The sequence below is a fragment of the Serinus canaria genome, chromosome 10 (assembly GCF_022539315.1).
Source record: "Serinus canaria isolate serCan28SL12 chromosome 10, serCan2020, whole genome shotgun sequence".
In the NCBI taxonomy this organism is placed as follows: domain Eukaryota; kingdom Metazoa; phylum Chordata; class Aves; order Passeriformes; family Fringillidae; genus Serinus; species Serinus canaria.
The window spans coordinates 194,800-216,931 of NC_066324.1; the positions used below are offsets into that span (position 1 = coordinate 194,800).

At 49.5% G+C, this 22,132-nt stretch overlaps 1 protein-coding gene across 1 annotated transcript in view; it reads left to right on the plus strand.

Annotated features, from left to right (window-relative positions):
- The window catches only part of NRBP1 (nuclear receptor binding protein 1), a 34,158-nt gene that overhangs the window by 3,404 nt on the left and 8,622 nt on the right, over window positions 1-22,132 (plus strand). Inside the window, exons 3-7 of the mRNA XM_009099879.4 lie at window positions 9,519-9,641; window positions 9,998-10,099; window positions 10,182-10,271; window positions 10,704-10,744; window positions 11,779-11,873. Of these exons, the coding sequence (XP_009098127.1) occupies window positions 9,519-9,641; window positions 9,998-10,099; window positions 10,182-10,271; window positions 10,704-10,744; window positions 11,779-11,873 (451 nt within the window). The remainder of the gene's footprint in view (window positions 1-9,518; window positions 9,642-9,997; window positions 10,100-10,181; window positions 10,272-10,703; window positions 10,745-11,778; window positions 11,874-22,132) is intronic.

The window sequence follows — 22,132 nt, forward strand, 5'->3', positions numbered from 1 at the left end:
CATCCAGGCGGGAGCAGCATGAGACGGCACAGAACCCCATCCTGGGGCTATTACACACAGCAGAGCCAGATGTTCATGAGAGGGGATACTCCCTCTATAGGTCTTTTCCCTGGGATCCAGGGCCAGGACACCAGGGAACGGCTCCAAGCTTCATCTGGGGGGGCTCAGGCTGGACAAGAGGGAGCATTTCCTTACCGAGAGGGTCACACCTGCCCCAGGCTTCCTGGAGAGGAGGTCGGTGCCCCAGGCTTGTCTGTGTTTGAGGCATTTGGACAATGCTGTGACATGGGCCAGCCCTGATTGGGTTGAACAGTGGAACCAGGAAATCCGTGGAGGTCCCTTCCAGCTGGCTATTCTGTATTCTATTCCTGCTTACATTTCAGATGTAAAAAAGGATTGAGTGTTGAGTTCATTGATCGTAATTCTTCCTATAAACAGTGAGCTTCTGTAGTGCAAAGAGTGTAATTCCCATGAAAGTTCAGAGTAGTTTTAATAAAATCAAATGCTTCTGTGACATTTTTAACTAGGAACCCTTTTTAACATGATAGAAAATGCTTATGTTCTCCAAATTCCATTTTTTGTGGAACATGGAGAAGTACCTGTGGTTCCTGCAGTGTTGTGGACTGTGCTGCTTTCCTCCCAGAGCTGAATCTGGCTCTGGAATTGTGCCCACATCCCTGGTTGCTCTCCTGACCAGCCCACAGCTGAGGCTTTACAGAGTGTCTTGTCCCATGGCTGAAGCACAGGGCAAGGCCCCACAGCATGAGGGTGGTCACAGGGCTGGTGGGATCTCCCAGCCGTGCTCACCTGGCTCTCTTCTGCTTGCTCTCCCTGAAAACCCAGCCCTTCTGTTTCTGCTGCCCTTCTGTGACAGAACATTTCCATTTCCTCTTGCAGGCAGCATGCATGCATAGCTTACTTTACTTGGGTTGTCCAAGTATCTCGAGAATTATCTGCTGTGCCTCCTAGGAATAGAAACTTCCTAATGGAGCAGGATTGCAGCACCACATTAGCAGGTCAGGTTTAGCCTCCTGAAACTGAGAGCTCCGTGCCTGCTGTCCCTGCTGGAAGCTTCGTGGATGACACATAACTGCAGGAAGAGTTGTGCACTGCTGCAGCAGAATCTTTATTTTCAGCCCAGCATTATGGTGTTTGGCTTGGCAAGCTCGTGTGAGAAGGAGAGGCTCAGCCCCTCCTAGATGGCCATGGCCTTGGGTTTGCTGTGTGTCAGGGCTGCCTCTTGACCAAGTTTCTCTCTGTACGTGTTCTGGGGAGGAGAACACTGTGTGACTGTGTAAACCAAGGCTTTATAAGAAGTACTTTGTTGACATCTTTGTAGTGTACTTTGGAGAAAAGGAGTCCGTGCCATGCTTGTGTGGGCACAAGCAGGTTCCCTTTTTGGGGTCTGTGAGTGTGTCTGTCTGGGTGAAGAGGGCACAGGCCTGAGCCTGGCTGCCTGTTCTGTGAGCTCCTCACGAGGCACAGCCTGCTCAGGGTGGTGCTGCTCTCTTCCAGTGCTGCTGCGCTCTTCAGCCTGGCAATTAGAGCAGAAGGGGCAGAAAATGGGAGAATGAGCACTGATCTGTGCTTAAGTACCTTTACCTTTTCCCAGAGAACGTGCAGGCTGCTCAAGAGCAGTGGGAGAACACTGTGCTGTGCTTGCAGCCCTGCTCGTGTCCTGTCCGTCATCTGGAAACTTGTCCCGTGCTGTCCTGCACCAAGGGCAGGCACAGGGGTTGGGCACCTGTCCCACAGACTCTGCAGTGTTGAGGGGGATTTTTGGGGTAGCTGAAGGGGACGTTTCAGTTCCTGATAGCCATCGGTGACCTTGTGGCTCTGTGGCTCATGTGTTACCAACTCACTTGTGGATCAGCTGCCGGACTTTCCCCTGCTGCACTTTCCACGTTCTGCCCCACTTCAGTGACTGCTGAGATCAAGATGTTTCTTTCTGCCTTGTCTCTGGGCACATGCCTCATGTGTCAGTGTGGCTGTGCATGCAGTGGTTGCCATGTTGAGTAATTCTTGTTTTTCTCTCTGAGGTTTTTCACCCTGGATGAAAGCTGCAGCCCTTCTCAGCTTCCCTTACGCTGTCACACGCAGACTGTGACAGCGTGATGGGTGGGGTTCCCTGTGGGCCTGGCTGTCAGGTCAGGAGCAGAACTCAGGGGGCAGAGTTTGAGACAGGGTGCACCTGTGCACGTGAGTCCAGTCTTGCTGTTCTTCTCTGGATACTGGAAGTTAAAAAATTCATTCAGACAGCGCACTGCCATGAGTTTGGTTCTCTTTCTTCTATGGAAGATCTGCCTGACATTTGGATTGGCACTCCTCAGCTGTTGATGGCTGGATGTTACAGCTGGATTTCAGTGCTCAGCTTACAGATGCTCTCGATCTATGCTGGAAGTATCCAATGTTAAGAAATAGCTGTGATTCATGAGGACCTGAACTCAGAGAGACAGGAACTGAAACACTGGGTCTGCTTCATCTTTATCTCTTTTTTGTCTTCTCACTTCTAGGGGGAGTCTCAGTTGCTTGAATAATTTTTCATTTGAAGGCAGTTGGTGACTTTTGTACCTCTGGATTTACATTTCTTCAAGGGGACAGTGCAGGATTCTTGGAGAAAAAATGCTAACAGACTGAGTGTTTGGATTCTAGGATGCTGGAGCCTGTTTTTTCTCAGCCTCTGTTGTGACTGAAAAGAAACTTGCTGAGACAGTAAAAGATAAGCAGCAGTCCTCCAAGCAAGCTGGCACTTAGAGGGCTGCCAGCTCCCTGACAGGTTTTTACAATGGATCTATTTTTTTTCCAGTTGGTGCAGAAAACTAATGCCATGCTGTAGTTTTTATAGCATTCCTTGACCACAGGGAAGGTATTAAGAAGAAGGGAGTTTGTGAAGCCTTTTAACATTTTTATTGGCTCATGTGGGGGCTCCCTGAAAGAAATGACCCCTTGGGATGTGCCAGAATCAGCTGAGGGGCACTTCAGGGTGCAGAGGGGGTTGAGTTTTTATCACAACCCCGTTGTGTCCTTGCTCAGAGGCTGTGACAGACAGCTGGCACTCACTCCTTGCAGCAGTGGCTGGAGCAGGGCTGGCTGGGTGCTGCTCTCCAGAGCTCCTGTGAGGCTGGAGGGGCTGGGCTGCCTGCAGCTGAGGGATGGAGCTCTCTCTGCATTCCTTACAGAGCTGTTCTAAAAATGCCGTGCTCTGCAGCAGCAGCAAAGCCTTCCCTCGCCAGCCCTCTGTCCTGGGAAGCCCAGGCAGCCATCGTGGCATCCTGACAGCTGCCACAGCTTCCCTGGGGCTTGGACCGGGGAGAGGCTTCCAGCTGGGCCAGCAGAGGGGAGAGGCTTGTGTGCTGGCTCTGGCTCCAGGTCCTGCCTGCAGGGAGGCTGCCTGGCAAACCTGATAGACAGAGGCACAGCCAGACTGGGTTAGCCCTGAAAGCACGGTGCCCTTCAAGCATCCCACGGTGACATGGATGGCAGGAAAGCTGTATCCTGTTTCTCTTTATCAGTACTCAGGAAAAATCCCATTTCAGGTGTCTAGTACCTTCCTCTCAGGCTCTCTGTCTCTGCAGAATCCGACCCCAAGGCCTCTTGCCCAGCTCTGGCTCATCTGGTGTGAAGGTTGCTTGCAGATGTGTGTGCTTGCCTGTGCACATGCACAGGGACTGAGAAGCACATTGGCACAAAAAAAGAGTTTGAAAAGTAGTTTAACAAAAAGACAGTTCAGGTGATGGTGACAAGGCTAAGGGCTTGGCTCGACACTTGTCTTGATCGTTCTTTTTGTGTACTTTTGGAAGTTCCCTCAAACACCCCATGAATAGTGTACCCAAATACTCTTATTCCATTTCAGAATTACTGATTATCTCACCTTGCAGCCATTTTTACTTCTGACATCTTATGGCAGTCAGCTTTGCCATTTATAGGTGTGTGTCAAGATCAGGTGTTCATGGTCCTGTTTAAAATATGATGTTTGCTTACCTCCTTGCCTGCTTTCTCCAGTATTATCAGAAAACATGAAATGATCACTTTTCATTAGTGTTTCATGTGGCTTTGGGGATTGTTTCCAAGACTGGTATTTCCACAGTATACCAATTTTTATGGCATTTTCTCTTTAGGGTACTGATCTTTCAACCCCTCCTGTGTGATTGATGCTGTTCAGACTGACCTGCAGTGATTTGAAGGTTTCTCTGCCAAGTGAAAGTATCACAGAAGAACAGGATGGGCTGTAGCTGACTGGGAGTTTGTCACATGGAGTTTGTCCTGTCTGGTTTTCCCTTTCTCCTTGGAGTGTTACACTGCTGGCACTCATTCCCAGTGCAGTTACCAGAACCTTCCTGATGAAGTGTCTGAATGGGCTTATTTATACATATTGAGGGTTTCTTCCACACTCCCTTGTTTATTTTGCTGTGCTGTTTCTGTTTCCCTTTGGGAGTTAGGGATGAAGAATCATTGCTTCTTCCTCCTGCCACAGACCAGCTCAGTGTGACTGAGCTCTTGGACTCCACTGGATTCCTGGTTTGTTTTGAAGCACCAAGTGAAACTGAGCACTTGTCCCTTTGGTCTTGTATTAATTTCTGGTATCTATTAAATAGGTGGAATGATGCCTCTTTCCCTCTGGGATCCTTGGCACTGGTGGGGCTGCACCTCAAATCCTGGGGGCAGCTCTGGGCCCCTCCCAGCAGGAGAGATATTGAGAGGCTGGAGTGTGTCCAGAAAAAGGAACAGAGCTGGGAAGGGAATGGAGCCCCAGGAGAGGCTGAGGGAGCTGGAAAGGGGCTCAGCCTGGAGAAGAGGAGGGTCAGGGGGGACCTTGTGGCTCTGCACAAGTCCCTGACAGGAGGGGACAGCCGGGGGGGGGGTCAGGCTCTGCTGCCAGGGAACAGGGACAGGACAAGGGGAAATGGGTTCAGGATGGGCCACAGGAGGTCCAGGTTGGGTATTAAGGAAAACTCCTTCCTTAAAGCTATGTCCAGCCTTGGCACAGGCTGTCCAGGGCAGGGGTGCAGTCCCCATCCCTGCAGGAATTTAAAAGCAGTGTGGATGTGGCACTGTGCAGGACGTGTTAGTGGTGGCCTTGGCAGTGCTGGGGGAGGGCTGGACTCGATGATCTGAGGCTGCTTTTCCAATCTCAGTGATGTATCCAAAGGAGTGCTGTTTCTATTCAGAGTATCCTGACTCCTGTCATACTTTTGTGCTTTTGTAAACTGCTGATCTACTGCCTGGGGAGTTTCCTGGTGAGAATTTGTAGTTAGGTCTGTTCTGCAGTGTGTTTAGCCAGAATTGTCAGAGTGCTTTTGGAGAGGCTGGATGGCTGTTGGGTGACAGCCTGTAGAATGGTGGTGTGACACAGGCAGTGTGACACCATGCAGGGTTCCAAACTTGTCCCTTTCCTGGAGAGCAGATGCAGCCCTGGCTGGCAGGAGGGGCCTGGCCTCCAGGCAGGGTGTCCCGGCTCCCAGCAGGGCTCAGCTGTGCAGGCCAGCACAGAGCAGGACCCATGGCAGGTGACAGGGATGTGTCAGCTTTGGCTTGGGTTTCAGCACAGCAGCTCCCGAGCTGGTGCAGTGAAGGTAGGAGTGAGGGAGAACTTCAGCACATGGAGGACTTGCAGCTCGGTCTTTAAAGGGTCCAGATCTGTGCATTGGGTTAACAGATTAACTTCTTGCTGATGTGTTTGATCCTGTTACTTGTTGCAGTATGTCTGGAAGAACCAATTACTATATTGATGACGGTCAGATTGTCTTTTCCTTACAGTTTAGTCTCTTCATGAAGTGTCTGTACAGCCAAGGTAATACTCAATACCTTCCTTTCCTTGCTGCTGTTAAATTGCACTGGTTGTTTTAATTTTCTTGTTGAATTAAAGCCTTTCAGCATTTTACTGCCATGACTGTAATTGCCAAGGCCAATGTGTCAGTTTAATTAAAACCTGAAGTGGCGTTGTTTCTTTGCTTTGTTGGATTTCTTTTCCCTTTGCCTGCAGAGGACCTGGCATTCTTTATTGTGTTACATTCTGGATTAGCCTCCCATCCCAGAGAGCCCTTTTTGTTCAATTTCTGTTGGTAAATTTGCTGCTTTTAGTTTCCCCACAGCTCAAGAGAAGTTAAGCTCTTCATGGCCCAGCTGCTGGCTCTGGGGGTCTCTTATCCCTAGTCCCAACCATTTCCCAGGTGGTTGGGCAGAGCTTTCACCTTTCTCTGGCTTAAACAAGTGGCCAGGCAAACTGGGTAACAAATTCATGCTACTCTGAACCAGATCTGGGGCTTCCTGTGAGAGTAGTGCCTGGTGTGCTGCCTCTCCCCAGCTCTTTTTCAATGTGCAAGTCCATTCTGTACTGATACTCTAGTTATTGTGGACTTTTTCCCAGTTTTTATACCTTTTATCCCTAGGTTGTAAGTAATCACTGTGACTTGTGATTTAGGCTGTTTTTATTTTTTGTTTAATTGACAGATTATGTGAGCTACAGGATGTCTCTCCAAAAGTCTGTGCTCTTTCAGCAACAGATATACAGATGTTTGAGAGCTATAGGAAAAATATGCATTGGACAAGGGAATAATTTTCCAAAGGGAATTTTAACTTCCAGACTTTTTCCCCCTTAGAGCTACTGTGCACTCCACCTGTACTCCTTTAAGTATTTGAAATTCTTGTTGAGTTTCCTTTCCCTTTGCTTGCATGGACTCAGAGCTGTGTTTGTACTTCTGCAGAGCAGAGCTGCTTCCTGTGCTGTGCTGCAGAAATTCGGGCTAAGCTGGGCTCAGATCACTTCCTCCCTCAGAGTGTAGGAGCTGCCTGCTCTGGGGCTGTCTGGGACAAACACCAGAGTAATAAATTATCTCAGAGCTTTCGTGAGGGTTCAGGATTCTGCTTTGCTGAGCATGGGAAGGGATGTGCAGTAGGGATTTGGCAGGCAGGAGGAGTCTGCTGTTGCCTTTCAGTTGTCTGTCTGCATTTTCCCCCTTTTACTCTCCTCCCCAAGCTGTTGAAGCTCCTGAGGAACAGAATTGCCATGGGTGATGTCAGCTGGGTTTGGTGTCCTGAGTCATATCTGGTGCTCTGGGATATTGCCTATGAGTCATGGAAATAATTTACGCTCAGGGAGTTTGGCCAGAAGTGGGAGATGTGACAGGGCCACAGCCCCAGCTGCATTACTGGGGCAGATTTTCAGTAGTTGCTGGTACTTGAGGATTTACTCAGTCCAGTAAAGCTGGATGCTTTTCAGCAGAGGGCCTTTAAGTGTTGGACCCATCATTTAGGTGTTCCTGTGAACAGGAGGCAATTGGGATGAGGAAGGAGGATCCAAAGGGATGCATGGGGCACCTGGTGTCAGTGTGGTGGCTGGTACCTTGTCCTGGCACTGCTCACACACACCTGCCTTTCTGCTGCCTTGGGCTTCTTTAACCTTCCCTGAAGTTAAAGCCTTTTGCCATTCAGCTTTAGTAATTGTACTGGCTGATTTTTATGCTACTGTCATCCCTAAGATATTAGTTATTTTAAAATTTCAAGGAATAAATATTCTATCCTTAATTATTTTTATTCCTTCAGCTTTCTTTAATGATGAAATAAAACAGGCCTGGCCTGCTGCTATCAGTATGTTCAAATACAAATATACGTACATACATACATACATACATACATATTTATAATATCAAGTTTTTAGGATCAATATGAACGCCTTCCTAAACCAAATCTCAGTCCTTTCACTCCTCAGTTATGTAGGCAGCTCCAGTGGAAGGAAGTGGTGTGGTTCATACTGGGCTGTCACCTCCTGTGATGATTTTCAATAGCTGTCCTCTGTAGCTCAGGCTCTCCTTGTGTAATTGTGGCCTGTAGCCCTTATTGCTGCCTGTGCCACACCTTGCAGCTGGCTGCTTGTGTCATTCTAATCCACTGCTGCGTTGCCAGAGAAATCTTTATCACTCTGGTTGTGCTGTGCTTGGCACCCTTTGTCCCTGCAGTGTCACCTGCAGTGCCAGAGTATGAAATGTCATTGGGCCTGTTCAGAGTCCTTTGGGAGATCATGAAAGATCCCACCTGTGTTGGTGACCTGTCACTCTGTGCTGTCAGGCTATGGAAGGAGTAGAATGGGATAGAGTAACTCAGCTGGAATGATGAAATTGGGTAACTTTGATCATGTGAAAGTGGCTGCCCAGGGAGAAGGGATTTTTGAGGGAGCTCTTACATAAGGTGAGAAGTTTCCAGCAGTAGGATGCTAATGGGTTCCCTAGTGAGGGAAGAGAAGGTGACACAATATGAGAAGGAGGAGCTCTGAAATGTTTTGGAGGTGACAGAAGTAGAAGATGAGTCTGGATTTGCCAGGCAAATCTGTGTTAACGCTTACCTTAGGGGGGAAACTGGATCAGCTGAAAGCTGCCAGGCCTGGTGATCAGCACCAACCCTGTTTGAGTTCAAGGAGTGTTGGGACAGTGCTCTTAGACACAGGGTTGGATTCTTGGGGTTTTCCTGTGCAGGACCAGAAGCTGGACTGCCGTGATCCTTGAGAGTCTCTTCCAACTTGGTTGTCCTATGGGTCTGAAGTGATTCTTGGTGTGTGGTCAGCAGAGGGGAACAGTAATGGTTGCTGGTTGACAATTAAAAGGTGAATTCTACCTTCTTGTCCTTTCTTGTCTTCTCTAAGTGCTTTGAATCCAGTTCTGTCACTGCACGTTGCCTGCAGTGGGATAGCCACCATGACTGTGACTGCTGTGTGCCTGTGAAATTGCCTGGCAAAGGCAGTGCAGTAAATGCCATGGATGCTGGATGGAAGAGACCGTGTTCATCTTTGAATGCTGCTGCATATCTGAAGAAGAACAGTGTTATAGAAAGCTTTGCTGCTGTGAGCAGGGTTCACCTCCGATCTCTGCAGCTCTTTCAGCCTTATGTCCTCCCACAGCCCTTGCCATGCTCGTGCTGGGCTCCAGACTCTCAATCCCCTCCCCTTACGTTGCTGCTTTCTGCGTGCTCATCTGTGTCTTTAATATTCAGTGTGGATGTACTTGTGCTGGGTCAATGTTTACCATTATTAACTAAAGAAATTACTGTAGGGGTTTCCCTTGTGTTGTTGGTTCCCATCTCTGAAGCTTCAGCTTTCCCCTTGTTCCTCTCTGCTTTGATTGAGTTTCAGGTGTCATCACCTTTCAGAGGACTGCTTCACAAAGCTGTGTCTGAGTTACTGAAACATTTCTGTATCCCTTTTGTATTGTTGGAGTGGATTTTTTGTGGTGGAATGAGCTGCAGGTGTCCTGAACCATGAAAATCTAATAGATTGTTGGTGGAAGGCAGCTTTGCTGCAGCACAGTGTTTGTGCACACGAGGTTTCCCCACTGGTGTGCTCAGGACTTGCTGCTCTGCAGTGACTCGTGTTTGAGATATGCCCTGCTCCAAGATACATGTGCAAATCCTGTCCTGGAATTCTCATTCAATTAAAAGTTAATGAGCAGGTTCATAATTTTCCAGTGGTTGCTGCATGGCAATGGTCAGGTGTGGCTCCGAGCTGACGGGGTCTCCGCCCTTCCCTGCAGGTGAACCAGCGCAATGTCCCAGGGATTGACAGTGCCTACCTGGCCATGGACACCGAGGAAGGCGTGGAGGTGGTCTGGAATGAAGTTCAGTTTTCGGAGCGGAAGAACTTCAAGCTTCAGGAAGTAAGTTCATGTGTCTCCCAACAGGATGTGAGGAGCATACCCTGCCCTGGGGTGGGGTTATGGATCCCTTTTGTGTGGATTATTGGCTGGGTTTGGAATGCTCTGCTGTCCAAATGTAGCAAACCTGGCTTAAGTCCTGGAAGGCTGTTGGGCTATTTCCGTGAGCCCTTGTGTTCATTTAGACTTGGCAATCAAATCTGCTGAGACACAGTGCAGAAGAAAATGGGATCCTGCCTGTTCTTAGCATAGGGGCTTGACATATATGTTAAGTGTTTGGGGGGACCAAGACCCAGGAAGAAAGAAGGGTATTTGGTGTGGTCTCTGATATGACATTTTTTTGTCTTTTTGATGTTAAGGAGAAAGTTAAAGCAGTGTTTGACAACTTAATTCAGCTGGATCATCTGAACATTGTGAAGTTCCACAAATACTGGGCTGATGTCAAAGAGAACAAGGCCAGGGTAAGTGCAGCCATCAGGCTGTTGGGTTCTCATTGTTAGGTCATCAGCAAGGTGGAGGGTAACGTGTCATGCTGCCCCACAGGTGATCTTCATCACTGAGTACATGTCTTCAGGGAGCTTGAAACAGTTCCTGAAGAAGACAAAGAAAAACCACAAAACTATGAATGAAAAGGTAACTCTTTTTTTGTGTGTGACCATAACTCTTTAGAGCCATCAGCCCCTGGAAAGCCCTTTCAGCAGAGGATCCCAATGAGAACTGGGGATAGATAACACATTGCTGCAGCTCCCCTGTGTCCCTGAGTTCAGCTGCAGCTTCTCTGGGACAGCAGTTCTGTGCTGGTTGCTTTACTGCCAGCTCTGCAGCTTCTCAAGTGTGGTGTGACAGGAAGGAGGAAGGTGTCTGTATACGGGAGACTGGAGGACAGGTGTGACCTGGACCCATGGGAATATGTAAAAACAGCTGACTGTAGGAGTACTGATTCCTTACACCTGCACTGAGTAAAAGTTTGAGCAGGTATTGCTTCCTGCCAGTGGGCTGTGAATCACAGAACTACAGATTAGCTCCTTGTGGATGACTTTTCTCCTTTTCCTCTTGTATCTGCAGGCATGGAAGCGGTGGTGTACCCAGATTCTCTCTGCTCTCAGGTATGAGGGGTACTGACCTTGACATCCCAGCCATTGGGACTGATGTGGCAGTTAAGTGTTAGAGAGCTCTCCAGAGGATCCAGCTTTATAATCCGAGTTTCTCCTTGGTCAGGAGGGTTTGCAAAGATGACAGGGAAATCAAGTTCCATCTGAGAGGACTGTGAAAAACTTCCATAGTGTTGGCAGGCTGCAGGCCTGTTACAGGCAGTGGATTCATGGATGTTGAGGCATGGTGTTGTTAGATGTGTGTGTACATTTCTTGTTAGTGCAGCTCTTCTGCAGCCATCTTAGCCCAGTACAGCTGAGTAGAATGTGGTGTGGGTTTTAAAAACTCTTTTCCACCTGGGCTAGAGTTGGTGAGTAGCTAATTAGAACCTTAGACAAACAACAGCCTGGGTGACAGAGCATGGCTTGCACTCCATAGAGGAAACTCTGGTGCCACTTGGCTAAATAACAGCTATTGGTGAATAGTTTGGGTTCTAATAAGCTTCTGGGAACTGACTGTCCTCATTTATGCTAGCTGCTAACATAAACCCAAGCAGAGTGAGATGCAAAACCAGAGTGAACCTGGGACCCAGCACTGAAAAGCTTTATTTGTGCCTGCTGACAAACATGCCCAGTTGTGTATGTATAGCAGTAAGTGCCTCTTTGGTCCCTTCTGAGTAGGGACAGACTAAGGCTCTGATATTTTTGGTATAAAAATAAAATTGTAACCCTTTTAGAATCCACCCAGCAGTACTGGGTTGGATGAAATCATGTCTTTACCTCTGGTACCCTGAGTTTCTTGGGAACTGATAGGAAAAAGCTTTCTCTCCCCCTCTGCCATGTTCTGGAGATTCATTAGAGACAATTCCTGTTTGTTCCTGGTTCTCAGCCAGAGGCTGATGTACAGGCTCTGAATTGTATCTCAGGGCTACTGTATCTCCCTGGCATGTGCCCTTTGCTCTCCTGTTCTCTTCTGATGTTTCTTGGCGTGGGAGGGTGTGAAGGGAGGGGTTCAAGACCTTGACCAGTGCTCTGTTCTGCATTTCCAGCTACCTCCACTCCTGTGATCCTCCCATCATCCATGGCAACTTGACCTGTGACACCATCTTCATCCAGCACAACGGACTGATCAAAATCGGGTCAGGTAATGCTTGCTGGGGGTGCCCCTGCCTTATCAGACAGACTGACCAAACAGAGAAGGGCACCTACTCTTCCCCAGGCTCCCTGGCACGATAGGCATGTGTGTACTTGTGCTTCTCCACCTCCACATCAGATGTGCCAGAGACCGGGAGCAGAATTCACTGGTGATTGGGCCCTTGTCAGGTGCAGGAGTGACTGATACTGGGTACTGTTTGCCTTTTAGCCTCCTCTTTAGCTTTTTGTCTCAAGGGGATGATGCAGGAAATGATGCTGAAACCTGAAGATTTTGTAAGCACATCATCTGTGGGTTCATCTGCTCTGCAGGTTTTCATGTTGATACACAGAGTTCTCCTCCCAGCACTGTGGAGCTTTGGGGGCTGCCTGGGGAGCTGTGTCCATGAAGCCACAAGAGTGCTGCTTGTAGCAGCCCATGTGGCTTCATGGACACATGAGTGGCTTATCCAGCATCCCATTATCCCATGGGATAATGGGCCTGCCTTCAGGCTGCCGAGCTGCCCCCAGCCTGTTTGGCACACACGTACCCTGCTGGAGCAGCCACCCTGTGCCAAAATGGTTTCTTTCATAAGTAAGCAGTGATGTTCCTGGCAGTGCAGAGCATCCTTGCATGCTCTGGTTTTTCCTGCTATTCCCATGTCTCTAAAAATCTGTCTGCAGTCAGGATGCATTATTTCACACCTTGACATGACCTTTGAAGGGACAGCTTTGCTACCTGTTGTTCAACTTCGGCAAGTATTCTCGATCCGAGGAATAGGCCTTTGCTTTCCTGGAGCTATTGTCTGTGTGAGTTCTGTTTTGATGTGGCAGTGTACAGGGAAGGATGCTGTGCATCACCTGTCATCCAGAAACAGCCTCTCCTTCCCATCAGAGAGCTCTGTGTTGTTGTTTTGTTCCAGAACTGGGGTAGCAGGTTTGTGCATGTACCAGGGAGACAGGATCATGGCAGAAGGAGCACTCTGATCCTGACCTGCCTGTAAACTTGGGGACTTGCTCTTCACACAAGCTGATGTCATCATGTTGTCACACAGACTCTGTTGTATTTTCCTGACTTTGTCCAAGTGGGAGAGATTTCCAAGAGTGAGTACATCTAGTACCTGTATGCTGGCAAACTCCCTGGCATTCAGTTCAGACTGATAGGAAGACTTGAGTACTCAAGAAATTGCCTTTTTTAGTTTAGTTTCAAGGTGCCATGCAGCTGCCATCTTTCTGCAGGGCAGCCAGTGCTGTCTGTAAAAGCAAACCCATGGAGCTGGCATTGCAGCCATGGCTTTCACCACAGGGAGATCCTGCAGCTCCTCAGACCTGCCATTGCCAGAGTGCAGCTCCAGGGCTGCTTTCAGAGGCTGTGTAGGAAGGTGGCTCTTCAGCTGTGGGTACCAGTGGTGGCCTCAGCACTGTTACAGCTTGGGTCCCTTCAGCTTCACAAAGCTTTGCTTCTGTCAGGTGCAGCAGGAGGGACGTGTGTGCTCATGCCAGGAGAAGTGGGTGTCTGTGCTGTTACAGCTGCAGGATGTGCTGCAGTGTGACTGCAGCTGCAGTGCTCATGTGCAGCTTTTCCTGAGCAGACCTCCCTGCTCCACAGCTGCAGGCTGCCCGGCTCACCTCACGTTCAGAAGTGAAGTAATTTATCTAAAAGATTCTGGTCCTTGCTAAATAAAAAAGGAAGTGATTGCAAGTGGGCTTGTGGTCAAAAGAGGAATCCTCCAGAGGGGAAAGCTGAGGCTCCATTGCAGGCTGGAATTAGAGTTGGCAGTGTTGCAGGATGTATTCCTATTCCTGCAATGCCCACCCAAGCAGAAAAGGCAAAGCTGCATGCCCAGGACTGCTGGTTGTGATGGAGCTTGAGCCTTTCTCCCTGGCACTGCTGCCTTTGCAGTGCCACATGGGCTGGGTTTGAGTTTTGGGCCTGGAAAGACAGCTGCTCCAGGGTCACTGACAATGCCAGGCTCATGTTTGCTGCTTCCTGTCCTTGTTCTGTACAGCTGGCTGGTGTCTGAGCACTTCCCTGTATTTACTTTAGAGCAGCAGGCCAGTAACTTCCATGGATTTTTGGGGAACGAGGGTTCCCTGCACTATGAGCTGTGCTTTGGTGCTGTCTCTGTCCCCAGAACTGTGCTGGGTGCTGCTCCCAAAGCTCCTCTCCCTGTGGCTTTGCAAAGAGAATACTTGCTGAATGTGGGGCAAAAAGCTGTCTAAGGGAGCTGCTGGTGTGCACTGCAGGACATCCTGCTGTCTGCTGGGGGAGGGTGTGCCAGGAGAGCAGTGTCACAGTGAAATGCCTGATGGTGGCTCCTGTGACACTCATTCAGGGGTGGGAACAACCCTTTGCTCCTTGCTGCTCCCTCAGAGGCAGGAGCACGTGCACTGGCTGCCCTGATCACTGTTTGTCTGCTCAGTACGGAAATCTGTGTGCTGGGGGTCAGCTGTGGAAGAAAAAGGGAGTGGGAAGGAGGAAAGATTTTGCATAGTGCTTAAATGCAAAAGCCATCCAAAATCCATTAATTTGCTAATGTTTTATTCTCCAGTTCCATAAAGTACAGAGTTTAAAGATTTAAGGAGAGTGTTTCAAATGAGTGGAGAGCTTTGGAGAATTCATGATGAGGATAGGAAAGACACCTACAGCTCTTAACCTTGCTGCTGGTATTCCCAGAGACTGGAATGTTCCACCTGCTTTGTGGAGCTGTGGTCAGATGAAAGCATTCCTTGTGCCAAGTCCAGGTGTGCCCTGTGTACTCTTCCAGAGCCCAGGAGCAGCACAGTGGTGCCTCCATGGGTGTCTGTGCTGGCTGATGAGGGGATGTGCTGCCAGGTGTGTTCCTGGGGCTGCAGCTGCTCAGAGCCTGGGAAGAGCAGTGTGTTCACACAGGGTGCCTGGTGCTGCTGCCTTCTCCCGATGGCATTGCTGGGAGCTGCTCCTGGAGTTCCCACTGGCAGCATAAGAATCATTCACAGGTGGAAAGAAGTGATGTGTTTGAATTAAAACCCTTTTGGGCAGCTCTTGGAGTGCCCCAGTAGAAGGGAGGCCTCAAGCTAGAGGGTGTCAGTGTCCTCTGGTGCTCCTGAGACTTGGCATGTGTCAGGATCTGCTGAGTGAGACCTTGGTGGAGCACAGAGGAGGCTCCATGGAGTGCAGTGCAGATTTCCCCTTGTGCCCCCAGGCATGGCTGCTGTGTGGCTGCACCACACCTGACCTTAGCCTCAGTCTGTCTTTAGTTGTGTCTGCTCAGGGTCTGCCCTCAGTTCCAGGCCATGGGGCAGGACTCTTACGGGTGTTAGCTCTGCTGTGGCATCATGTGGCCAGGTGCGTGAGTGTGGGTTCTCCTGCTGACATCTGTGGCCAGAAGCTACTGGGATGTAGAGAAAGGGAATTCTCTGCTAAAGGGGTGGGGTGGGTGGGACTGTAGGACACTCACAGAAGAACAGAATTTCTGGCTTCTTGGTCTCAGAGTCAGCCATAATCTTCTGCTTGGTCAGAGATGCCTTGTCTCCCCTGCCTGGTCTGGTTCTCAGGTAGAAGCCCTGATGTTCCTTAGGTAAATTTCTTTTGAAGAGGTGGCTGGAGGCAGGGCCCAGTGCTCAGTCCTGTCCCTGTGTGCCCTGACTCTGACCCAGCTGTCTCTATGGATGTAAGTGCTTTGCTGTTCACCAACTCATTGACTTTATCTCGTTTTACTTCCCGCTCACGGGCTGCTCTGTTACAACAGTCTTTCATAGGATATTTGCTAATGGTGAGCAAACTTCTCCGCTCCTGTGATGTGACTCCACTTATGTCATGTACATGATTTGATCTCTGTGTGTATCTGTATATATATATTTATATATATATGTGTGTGTATCTATATTTGTAACACACAAACATACACACTGATGTATTTACAGTGTTCCCTTGCTATAAGGCTGTGTGTAAAACTGTTTGGCTTAGGTGCATCCTGCTTGGAGAGCTCATGTTCTGTGCTGGGATGCAAACAGTTCCTTGTGCTCTTGCCCAGAGCCTTACAGAGAGGGAGCACTGCCCTTTGTGAAGTCTCCTGGTTGTTAGTTTTCTCCCTCTCCATGTTCTTAGCGTGTGCTAGTCCACGGGCCCTGTGCATGCCAGCTCCTGCATGTCAACAAGCCATGCCTTGTTCTGAGCTCTTCCCAGCTGAACTTCCCACGTCCATTAGGCTCTTCCCTGCTGCTGCTCTGCTGCCCTTGGCTGGGACCCAGCCCTGGACTAGCCCCCCACTGTGTGCTTGGCTATCCAATTGCTTGCTTGTAGTTTGAACTCCTTAGATGTGTTGGTTTTAAGATGAATGTTTCAGTGAATGTGTCTGGCTCCTGATGGCCAGATCCCTCATGCCCCAGATGAGTCCCTGGATGGAAGTAAGCTTGGCTATTGATGTTTCCCCAGATAAATCTCTGGTTTTGGGGAGGTCTGTGCATATGAGGAGGGAGTTGGGCCGGTGGGAGCCAGAGAAGGAGTCGAGTGCTGCAATTTGTAACTCTATTGCATAGAACACCATATTTACATTTAAAATAATTATTTATTTTTTGCCATCAGGATTATTCTCCATGGTTAGAGTTTGTTTCTACTGAGTTGGGAACCTACCAACCATCATCTGAAGTGGTGGAAAGGGCAAGGGCCTGACCAGATGGGCTCTGTGCCTTCCAGGTTGGCAGGAGGACGTGCTGTGCCACCCTGCATTGCCAGCAGAGCAGAGGCTCCTGGAAAGCTCAGTCTAGGGTCTAGTGTGGCTGAGGGGGATGGGGATGAAGTCAGGGCTAGAGTCCTAGGAGGGCAGGTGTCCCTGAGGGTGGCTGCAGGGTGGCAGAGCAGCAGCGAGCCGACTGGCCCAGGAACGAGCCCACAGAGTGGGAACCTCTCTGGGCTCAGCCAGGCTGAGGGCAGCAGGGCTGAGGGCTGGCCAGCCCCTCCTCCAAAATCAGACCCCTGTGAGCAGAACCAAAGGCCCTGGTTTAGAAGGACAGGAGAAGCCTGAACGAGCACTCTGCAGGCATGAGGAGATGCTGTGGTCCCTCACCTGCGCTGGGACAGCATCAGATGGCCTTGGAACACTGAGCTCTCCTGGATGGCTGGCTGTGGACTTGTTATAACACTGTTGTACCAGGAGGTACCGTTGATATGAGAGCTGGGGATGGTTTAGGCCTTAGATCTTGAGCAGTGATTTGGGTTTGAAAACACTAAATCTAGGGTGTAAGGCTCCTGTTTTGCTTGAGCATTGAGCTGATGAGGCTGTGAGTGACATGCTTTCATAACTAATCTTATTTTAGTCATCTCTTCACTCCCTTGGATTTTGTTGCCTGATCTTTAAATGCCATGCTGGCTTACACATTCTTAACAGACACCTGAGGTGATGCAGAAATAAGAGGTTAGTAGGATATCTTGGATCTGGATTTTATATTTTTTCAACTATGGCAGGCATGGTGTTAAAGGGAAAATAATGGATAATTTAAGTCATCAGACATAGAAAAATCTGCCATTAAAATGGTATGTTAGCATTGATTTAGAAAAATGTAACATGAATAGATGTAGTTTAGCTTTTCTAACTGTACAGTTTTATGTGTGAGTCAAGCACATTGTCTACCAAGCCAAATGTTTTTGGTTCCTTAGAACCTTGGCAAGACTAAGGCAGATATTCCTCAGGTTTGACTGTGACTACAGGTGCTGCTGGGAATGAGATTGGGCACGGAAATTGTTTTGAGTGGAGCTTTTTGTCTAGAAGAAAGTTCAAGGTTGGATCCAGGCTACTTTTGGGGGGGCTGTTTTTCTTTTAAAGGTCTGACTGCCATGGCTCTGTGTTGTCTGTGAAGCTCTTGGTGTAAAAGCCTGTCTCCAAGTGAAGGCACTTCTCATTTGGCTTGTTCTTGGGAAACTGTTGAACAAACTGGGTTGAATAGCATGAAGTGGATTTTAATGTGATGGTACAAGGATGCAGTTGTAATGCTGCAATGCTGTAGCTGCTGCTGTGTTTGCTAGAGTGGCAGAAGCAGTTCCAGAGCTGCCCTGGGCTTTTGTGTAAGCGCAGAGTTAAAGCAGGAGGAGCAGCCACGGGTGAGCGGCAGTGCAGGGGTTGTGTCTGTGCTGGAAGTTCCAGCTGCCTCCTGCTGACCAGTGCTCAGTGTGTGTGCCTGGGGGAGGTCCAGTTTGGTGGGGAGAACTGGTGACCTTGGTGGCCTTGAGGCAAAGATTTTCCTCCTTCTGTGCTGTGATAGTAATAAACTAATTTTTATTTTGCAGAAGGTTTAAAAGCCAGCTCTTGCTCCTAGTACTTATTTCCCTAGCTCAGAGTACCCTCTGTGTGCTGCTGTGACTGACCTCTTTCATGAAAACACCAGAAAACTATGGCATTGAGACTGGTTGTTGTTTTCAGTTAAGTAAGATATTTTAAAAGGTTGAAATGTCTCTGTTTAGTGCTCCAGGCTATGGAACATCCATTTTCTGAGGTGATTGTTATTTCTGTGTTGCGCTGAAGGCACTGCTGCTTCAGTTTTGTTCAGCTCTGTGTTTTCTCTGCTTTTATGTGACTTTCCCAGTGGGCATGGGGATGTGAATTACAGTCACCCAGGTCTTCATTCACCCATTCTCATATTAGCTGTTGCAGGTGTCTCTTCCTTCCAGGGCCCTTTGGTTGAAGGCTTTGTGAGCTCAGCAGTTTAGGGAGCTCCTTTGTGCCAGTTCTGAAAAGATCACTTAAACACCAACAAGCAAGGGCAGCCTGTGGTGGCTGGCTGTGCCTGAGCAGGGGTGAGCTGTCTTCTCCAGAGGTCCCTCCCAGCCTGGACAGGTTTGTGGTTTAGGTCTGGAGCTGTGTGGGCCAAGCAGTGTTGGCACTCTGGCATCTGCTCCCGAGGATGAGCTTTGCTGAAGGTTCAATGGCACGTTGTGGAGCAATGATAATCAAAGATGTGGAGTTTGAAATTTGGGAAAGTTGTACTTGAAATTCTTGGTCTTGTGGGCCCTAATTGCATTTTATAGTGTACATTTATATTGGTTCAGTCCCTGCTTCTGTTAGGCAGAGCTGCTCCACAACAGAAGATATCTCCACAGTCGTGTTTCTGAGCACTTGTTTTCTAGTGCACGTCTGTCTTCTGGGAGCAGATGGCTCCTCCAGAGTAGCTCAGCCTGTGCCATTTCAGTGAATGTCTGTTCTTGCTTTTTCTGATTGCATGTAATTCTTGCACTGTGATGTGAACATACATATCTTTTTCATAGCAATATTGCATTGGTGTAGCCCAAGCAGAGTTTTCATGGTCAGTGAAACCCTCCTTCTTCTGGTCTAGAATGTGGAACTTGGTTTTGGACACAGAGGGATGAAGTTGTTTGTATCATGAATTTTTCCAGATAAAGTGCCAGTAAGCTCCTAGGTCACTGTTTAAGACCCTGCATGCAGCCAGGATTGGCAGATACTAATCTTATAGCTCTTTTTTATCTGTTCTTGTTTTTCCTGCTCTGCCTACTTCTACTTTCTGCTTCCATGTAATGGATGTGGTCAAACACGTCAACTCAGAACTCTTAAGTGATCTTTTAAATGTAAAAATACCACTTGCTGCTTCATGAGAAATGTGACACAGTGTGATCATGTCCCTCTGTGGCTCGCTGACAGCAGTGTGTGCCCTAGAAGTAGCTGATGATGCCCTGGCAGGACTCTGCCCGAGGAGGGAGGGGATGGTCCTGGCCCTCTGCTCAGTGCAGCCCCCCTGTAGATGCGGGCCCAGGGCTGGGTGCCCAGGACACCAGGGACAGGGACAGGGACAGGCTGGGTGATGCTGCAGGGCTGGAGCGGCGCTGCCGGGTGAGGCTGAGGGAGCTGGGGCTGCTGAGCCCGGGGCAGAGCGGGCACGGGGAGCCAGGTGTGGGCATCACCTCAGGGAGGGCTCTGCAGGTGAGCCCAGGTGTGGGCATCACCTCAGGGAGGGCTCTGCCGGTGAGCCCAGGTGTGGGCATCACCTCAGGGAGGGCTCTGCAGGTGAGCCCAGGTGTGGGCATCACCTCAGGGAGGGCTCTGCAGGTGAGCCCAGGTGTGGGCATCACCTCAGGGAGGGCTCTGCAGGTGAGCCCAGGTGTGGGGATCACCTCAGGGAGGGCTCTGCAGGTGAGCCCAGGTGTGGGCATCACCTCAGGGAGGGCTCTGCAGGTGAGCCAGGTGTGGGCATCACCTCAGGGAGGGCTCTGCAGGTGAGCCAGGTGTGGGCATCACCTCAGGGAGGGCTCCACAGGTGAGCCAGGTGTGGGCATCACCTCAGGGAGGGCTCTGCAGGTGAGCCCAGGTGTGGGCATCACCTCAGGGAGGGCTCTGCAGGTGAGCCAGGTGTGGGCATCACCTCAGGGAGGGCTCTGCAGGTGAGCCAGGTGTGGGCATCACCTCAGGGAGGGCTCCACAGGTGAGCCCAGGTGTGACACCTGCAGGGAGGGCTCCACAGGTGAGCCCAGGTGTGACACCTGCAGGGAGGGCTCTGCAGTGTTTTCTCTGGAGTAGCCGTGGGCAGTGCTTTGGCAGGGGCTGGTTTCCTGCTGGGAAGCCATGTCAGTAGATGTGTGCATATGTGTGTAAGCTTTACCTGCACTGGGAACACTGTGTGGTGAACTTTCCATACACTGAATATATTTGCTCCTTTAGCTAATGATACTCAACTGCCAAAAATAATAAAATCCTGTTCCTTCTGGTGACTCAGTGTTGCAAACATTTTGCAAACATTGTTTGCAATCCCTGATACAGATCTGAGGGCTGCTGGGAGCTTTTATTCTGTGATCAGTGTAAATATGACACTTCTTCCTGCTTGACTCCTCGTTTAATAGCTGTATGCTTCTTTTTATGCCAAATAACTTCCTAGTTCCTTATTTTCTAGGTCTTGCTCTCCCTAATAAAAAAGCTTTTGTCATGGCTGTGTGCAGAGAAAGGAAACCCTATCGTTATGGGTTTGTGCAGCCTTGTACCCTTCTGCAGGAGTGGAAGTGCCTGGGGCATATGAGTGCAGGGGATAATAATGTGGTCTCATACCTCTCCTGGCCCTGTGGTCACCCCTTCACAGCTGCAGAGGGTGGTCTTGGGTTCAGCTGATAACTTTCAGGTGTTGGCAATCAACAATCCCTTTGCTGGGTTGCACAGCAAGCCTGGGACAATCTCAGAGATCAGTTGTTGATCCTTTCACTGACACCTGCTTCCCCCTGCTTTCTCTTGGCCAGGGCACTGGCCCTTTGCTGAGGAGGGCAGTCCTGCTCTGCTTTGCAGAGTGCTCACAGGAACCCAAACAGCTCAGGGGCTGCTGCAGGAGGCGAGCAGGGCTGTGGGACAGGAGATCTTTGCTGCCTGCAAGGAGGAAGTTCTGAGTGCTGAGTAAAGGCAGAGGTAGGGTGTGAGATGGACACTGCACAAGGGGGAAGTGTCCTCTGCAGCAGGGAGTGTTCCAGAGCAGGGGCTGGGTGCCCAGGCAGCTCTGCTAAACCTGCTGTGGGCACAGCTAGGAAGGAGTGCCACCGTTGCCTCCTTGGCTGGCACTGCTAACAACCAGAGGGCACACAGGCTGCCCACTTACTCTGGCCAACTCCTTTTGCACATTCTTGAGGGTTTGAGAGGTCTGACCAGCTACAGCACGTTCCTGTAGGACTGCCCATTATCTCTTTTTATGCTTTTGTTGTCAGATTGAGCTCAGCTTGTCAAAGACATGTTGCTTGCCCTACCCTCTGCTGTGCTTCACATCTCTTCCTCTCACCTGTCCTGCTCAGACACCGTATTTGGCTGAACCTTTTTCTAAAATTCATCTCTGCTAATTGCCCACCAGATTTGTCAATTCCCATGGGGCTGTCTTGTAATCTGCCCCTTGTAGTCACCTTCTTGTGGCTGAGAAGGACACATTTGTTGTTATTATTGACTTTCCTTTATGGTCTTCATCATTTGTCTCACTCAGTAGCCATCCTCAGCCTTCATCCATCCAAACATGCACAGCGTGGAGCCAGTTTGAGAATACAGAAATAGGTGTATGAGTGACAGATAGCAGCCATGTGTGAATCAGGCAGGAGAGGCTGTGTCATAGGTAACTTCAGGGGTGTTCTTACCTTGTACAGTCAGGAGGTTGGTTTAAAATGTAGGCTCAGGTGAAGCTCCCAAGCCCCTGCCATTGCTTAGTGGCCCATGCATCAAGATGACCTGCAACAGTGACCAGACCACACCCAAATTTCTTGTCTTACCATCTAAAATCCTGCCACAGTTGTAACAGCGCTTCTAGTTGCTGTGTTGAACACACCTG